Raw genomic sequence first — 6463 nt, 5'->3', positions numbered from 1 at the left:
ACTTTGGACATATTGTCAGGAGGGACCAGTCACTGGAGAAGGATATTATGTTTGGTAGGTAGCAGGGTCAGAGAAAAACGGGAAGACCCCCAATGAGATGGATTGGCCAAGTGGCAGCATTGATGGACTCAAGCATGGCAACAGCAGTGAGGTTGGCCCAGGTTCGGGCAGTGTTTCATTCTGCTTGCATAAGGTCACTATAGATTGGTACTGACTCAATACCACCTAACAACAACAGCAATCCTTCCTCTTTGTTCCCAACCTTTGCATTCCAATCACCAGTAATGATCAATACATCCTGATTCCATGTTTGATCAATTTCGGATCAAAGAAGTTGGTAGAATTCCTCTATTTTGTCCTCACTGGCTTTAGTGGTTGGTGCATAAATTTGAATAATAGTGATATTAACTGGCCTTTCTTGTAGGTGCATGGATATTAATCCTATCACAGACAGCATTGTACCTCATTATGATGTGGATATTTTATTTTTGACAATAAATGCAACACCATTCCTCTTGAATTTGTCATCGCCGCTATAGCAAACCATGTGGTTGTCAGATTCAAAATGGTCAATACCAGTCCGTTTCAGCTCACTAATGCCTAAGATATCCATGTTTATGCATTCCATTTCATTTTTGACAATTTCCAAAGTTCCTAAATTCATACTTCATACATTCCACGTTCTGATTATTAATGGATGTTAGCAGCTGTTTCTCTTCATTTTGAGTTGTGCCCCATCAGCAAATGAAGGTCCTGCGGGCTTTACTCCCAGGGGCTTTACTCCATTCAAGTGATCAGGTCAACTCTACTTTGAGGAGGCATCTCTTCCCCAGTCACATTTTGAGTGCCTTCCAACCTGAGTAGCTCATTTTCTGACAATATATCTGACAGTGTTTCTCTGCTATTCATAAGGTTTCCAGTGACTAAAGATTTGGAAGTAGTTTATCACTCCTTCTTCCTAGTCTATGTTCATCTGGAAGCTCACCTGAAACCCGTCCACCATGGGTGACCCTGCTGGTATTTAGAGGAATACCTTTGGCATAGCTTACAGAATCACAGCAACTCACAAGCCACCACAGTACGACAAACTGACAGACAAGTGTGAATGTGGCCAGTTAGGAAGATTATATTTCAAACTGATGGTGAATTATCCATAAATTCAAATTATTGACAGATTATTTATATCATCTACATTGTTGGTGTTAAGTGCTGTAGAGTCAGTTCTGATTTATAGTGACCCTGTATAGGTTTGAACCTTGTGGTTCAAACTGAGCTTGTAGATCAGCCAGTGCTGTATCCTACAGTGCCATACCAGGACTCCATTATCTATATTGTTGTAGTTGTTAAGTACTATCAAGTCGGTTCCGACCCGTAGGGACCCTGTATAGGGTTTCTGAGGTGTGGATGGTGAGCTTGAACCGTCAACCTTACAGTTCAAAGTGACCTTGCAGTCCAGTGCATTAACCCACAGCACCACACCAAGACTCCTGTATTAGTAGCCATATATTCCATTAGGGATCACCTTTTTTTTTTATTACTCAATTTTTAGAATTTACAAATGGCTAGTGCCTCAGCATTGCAGAAAGACTATACAATTTGGGAGATTTAAACATTTACTTTAAAATATACTTACTATTATAAATATATACTAGAAGTAATTTTATGAGCACAGCATGTCTTTCAAAGAACTAACATGTACTTAAAGGTGAGTATATTGTTTTTTCTCCCTCTCAAGTAAGGAGATCCAGTATTGGATTTATTTAGAGCAAAATTCTTTAAGTAATTATTTATTTGCCTAGTTTTAAATAAATTACTGATCACTAAAACTGCCCCCTTTTTTATTTGTAGTATGGATTATTTTAGCTTTGCATCTTTGCCAGTACCTGCTGATGGGGAGATTTGCTTTCATATCAGTGAATCATAAATAATAAGCTAATTTTTATTATAGGTAAGAGTAAAAACAAGTTTTTATTTTAGAAAACAGGAAAATGAATATGATATGATTTCAAAACATCTCAGGAGTATAAAACCTTATAAATTATGCATGGATGTTAACAATATAGAAAATATTTATATCACATTTCATAATGTCATATTCTTTTACATAAGAATTGCTTTGAAGAATGCTTTAAAGTACATGAGCCAATCAGTTCACTATGATAATAAAGAAAAATAAAAAAACTAGAGAAAGAATGGGACAAGGAGATAAAACAAACAAACCCACAAAAGCCACTGATTTGTTATAATAAATTTACTACATTCAACTCACAGGAATTATTTACTAAGTAGCTATTATGAGCTTTATGGGTCCTGGTGTAGTACTGTAGGAAAAGTACTGGACCGCTAACCTTGCTAGTAGCAAGGTCAGTAGTTCAAACCCACAAGCCACTCTCAAAAAATCCTATACAAGCCAGCTATTAATGACTATGCAGAACACAACAACCGCATATTGAAATAACAGATTATTTGGAGTCCTGATGTGGCACTGTAGGAGAAGCACTGGACTGCTAGCAAGGATGGTGATTCAAGCCCACCAGTGGCTCCTCTGAAACCCTATTACAGTGTCGCTCTGAGTCGGAAAGGGTTCAACAGCATTTAACAACAACACTGAGCTTTACACTCTACAAAACAATGAGTTGATCTAAAAGTGATAAAGGTGGAGGATGGAATGAGAGAAGAAGGATAAGGACAAGGAAAAGGAGAAAACAGAACACAACCGCAACTACCTTCTTCATCATCATATGGAAGACTTTCCAATTTATGTGCTCATGTTCCAGTTATGGAAACACTCTAAAGTCTGACATTAAATGTACATAGCAAGTGTGTCTTTCAATTACAAAATGTGTAATAAGGACTTCAAATACCCTGAAGAACTTAGGCCATTTTGAAAATTAGTACAGTATTGAATATCTCTGGAGATTCCTGCAGTTGTTTGGGCAGCTACCCCATGTCCTATTCTCAACAGCTGGCTGAGTATCCTGTTATGTGGTGCTGTTAGGGGTAAATGTACACCACCTGTCCTTCATTTACCTCTTTCTGCAGGCAAGAGTCATCCATTACATGAAAAATCACTTCAAATAGAGATGTTTTAAAGGTTTACACCTTTAAAAATAAGTTTTCAGAAAAAATAAGCACCAACCCTGCTCATACCGGTTTGAAATTTCTAAGAACTAGTTCTTAACACCTTATCATGACAAAGGAAAGCACTTCTGGCACTATGGCTTTAATGGCTGGCAACATAAAAATAACAAGGCATTGAATACTGAATAAACCTCAGCCTTAAGAGGCTGGAAGTAGGAGAGTGGAGGGGGAGGTAGGAAGGACTCAAATTAAGTAAATCCCTGCTAATGCAATCCATGTTAATCAACTACTCTAAATTCTGTTGTCTTTAATAACCCTGAGGTTTCTCTTACATTCCAAAAAAAGAAGTGTGAAAAAGGTGACTGACTTCAAGTCTCAGATTGCTTTACAAAGAGTGGCTATCTTGCAACTGGGTGGGGGTGGGGTGGGGATGAGGGGGAATGATGGGATATGGTTGGAATGCAGAAAGAGTTTGAACTCCAACACAAGGGAATCTCACAATTTCCAACAAGTGTGTTTACAAAAATGGTAACTCCCACAGCATTTTGTACTTCTTAGTTGGGTTTGATAGTTCATTGTGATGGCCACACAGAACTCAAACACCACACTAACAGTTCTGGGATTTATTAAGGTTATGAGTCACGCTGCTAACCTCAAGGTCAGCAGTTTGAAACTACCCGCTGTTCCTCCAGAGAAAGATAAGGCTTTCTGTTCCCGTAATGATTTACAGCCTCGAAAAAAACGCTATTCAGGATTACAAATGAGTCAGGATGGATTCCATAGCACACACCAACAACAACAGGGAAGTTGACAGGTAAAAATTCAGGATTAGAAATGTTCAGGTCAGAGTTCTCTCAGTTGGGACTGCCTCTTCCCAGCCATGCCCACAGGCTGGCCTCTCTCTGGTCCTTGACCCTCAGTCATAGGCTGCTATTCCTCCGACTTCACAGCTCTGTCTTCTGGATCCAAATGACACAACCTCCTCCTTGTTTTTCTTCCTCATTGATGGTGAGATACCCTTCCTGCTTCTGAGATGGCTTATTTAAAATCCACACTAGAGTCCCAAGTTTTTGAAATCACAAAGATCCTTGTTAACAATCACTGACAACTGAATCATGCATTCCTATGAGTATTTTCTTCTACCTTCTCTTACTCAGACCCATCAGGAAAAAGAGTTGGTGGGACTTAGAAAGGCATGGTTAGAAGAAATCTATTAAATAATTCACTGCACTGTGGTACTTGACATGGTTGATGTAGGTGCGAGGACTAGAAAATATACAAATTAGGGAGCTAATCATAGTTCATGAAAGAAGAATTGGAAGGATCTTTAGGAGTCATTTGATATAATCCCTCACTTTTGCAGTAGGAAAGTGAGGCCCAAGGGATGAACTAACTTGTCTAAGACAATTTAATGACCTAGTGATTATTCCCTGTCACCTCCTTCTGTTCTTGAAAACTATGACACAAGTTTCCAGTGGTGACTAATATGTGGAAATCAGAGTTGTAACAGCATTCATTAGAAATATGTGATATTTTCACTTTGTCATTCTCTAATTACAAAGGAAACTAATCATTTCACTCACCTATAGGGAAAAACTCGTTCATTTTCTTTTTGTAGATTTTGAAGTCGACTTCTAAGAAGACACAAAAGATGATCCGATCCACCTAGAAACAAACAAGAGATGCTGAAATATGAAACACAATATGGCAACTGCCTTCCCAAAATATGGTATTGGAATAAAAACAAATTGGAACACCTCCTACAGATTTTTGGCTCTATACTGCTAATGATATCAAGGTATTGAGTGATGTTCAAAGTTGTGTATGTGTGTATATGTGTACAGGCATGCACACTCATGCTGAGCTCTTTTATAGAAAGTTAATATGTGAATCAAATAAATAATAAATGACAACAAGCCATGCTTAAGCAAGCCCTAAATAAGATCTGATAATTCAACAGGATAGCTAGACTTCATGTCCTATAAAACAGTCACAAGAGGTATATAATAGAATGACAATAAAGTATGTCAGTAGACAAAGAGCCCTCTGTCCTATCCTTTTCAGGCAAATATATTTATCAAACCTGTTAGTATTTGAAGATGGCCTAAAAACTTCAATGCAAGTCAATTTGCATGAAATCACTTCTTTTGGCTTAATACACTAAGAAACACAGCAGAAATAAAAGATAATTAGTTAACAGTGACTTGAGGTCAGGATAACATTTAGTTTGATGGCTACTGTTGAATAAGTAAATGTCACTCAAAAGTAAAATGTGTGTGCAGTCCCTTTTATATATTTTGGGAGAGCTTCTACACAGTAAGGGTTTTTTTGAAACATTCAGTGATCTGGTAAACAGAGAGGAGAGATGGAATATACAAAACAGCTCACACATATATGATATTAAACCAATATTTCAGGACTTCCAGTTTTGGGGTGGTAGAAGTAGAGACAGGTAGGGGCAGCTCCTCAGCAGAGGTGCAAAAGAACCAGAGAAGGCACTTTCCCAGGGCAGCTTCAGAACTTTGCATTTAATATAAGGTGCGGGCCATCAGTTTTCAGCACCCACTGGTGGGGAAATCTAACTGTGGAAGGAAAGCATGGCAATTTCTGAATCTATAGGGATGCTGCCTGCAGGCCCCATTGGCCTGGGCTGAGATCAGAGGGCGGGGCAACAGCCTGGCTGATACAGTGATCACACAGCACTAAAAACCATGGAGCAACAGCTGGAAAAAGAGGTGTGATGGATTTTATACTTTTCTTTCCTCCTTTCCTCTGTCACACCCTGTCTGCCCAGCCTGGACACCTTCAGGCAGGTAGAAACGTACCCCCAAAGGGTACAGCATTTCACCCACAGTTTTCCCACGGCACAGAGAGGAGGTCCCTGGGCACCCTAGTGGTCCCACAGCTTATCCTTCAGCTGCTTCTTATGACGTCTGACTGTGGTACCCAGTCCTAAAGTTGGCCTGGGTGGGACCCTTTATTTCTGCCTTACCTGCCAAGAAACAGCAGGTCTGGCCATACAGCCAACCATGTTTGCACTTTGTAAAACCATAACATAAACGGCAAGATCTAACACCAACTACTATATACAAGGGCACAGCTATTTTGAGAATTACGCCATGCATAGCAGATGCCTAAATGACCTTCAAAGATAAAAATAGTGGACAATCTTTCTTCCATTCACTTCTCAGTACCTATCTGCACACCTCTAAGGTGGTGACTAGAGAAGGGGCCTGAGCGAGTGGACACCCCCACCAATTGCTGGAGGTTTCTACTGTGCATGCTCACTGACCTGCATGGCAGAGGCTACTGGACAGTCAGCTACCGTTTTAAATTTGTTTTTGAGTTGTGGTTTTTGTCTCTGCTTTTATATTGTTTCTGT

General features: G+C 39.4%; 1 protein-coding gene across 1 annotated transcript in view; it reads right to left on the bottom strand.

Annotated features, from left to right (window-relative positions):
* Positions 1-6112, bottom strand: part of LOC102828254 (O-acetyl-ADP-ribose deacetylase MACROD2-like) — a 328020-nt gene extending 321908 nt beyond the window's left edge. Inside the window, exons 1-2 of the mRNA XM_006860742.1 lie at positions 6074-6112; positions 4665-4746 (exon numbers count right to left, since the gene is read on the bottom strand). Of these exons, the coding sequence (XP_006860804.1) occupies positions 4665-4746; positions 6074-6112 (121 nt within the window). The remainder of the gene's footprint in view (positions 1-4664; positions 4747-6073) is intronic.
* Between the last annotated feature and the right edge of the window lie 351 nt (positions 6113-6463).

Source organism: Chrysochloris asiatica, unplaced genomic scaffold (genome assembly GCF_000296735.1).
Source record: "Chrysochloris asiatica unplaced genomic scaffold, ChrAsi1.0 scaffold00039, whole genome shotgun sequence".
Lineage (NCBI taxonomy): Eukaryota > Metazoa > Chordata > Mammalia > Afrosoricida > Chrysochloridae > Chrysochloris > Chrysochloris asiatica.
This window is presented reverse-complemented; position numbering and strand designations above follow the sequence as displayed.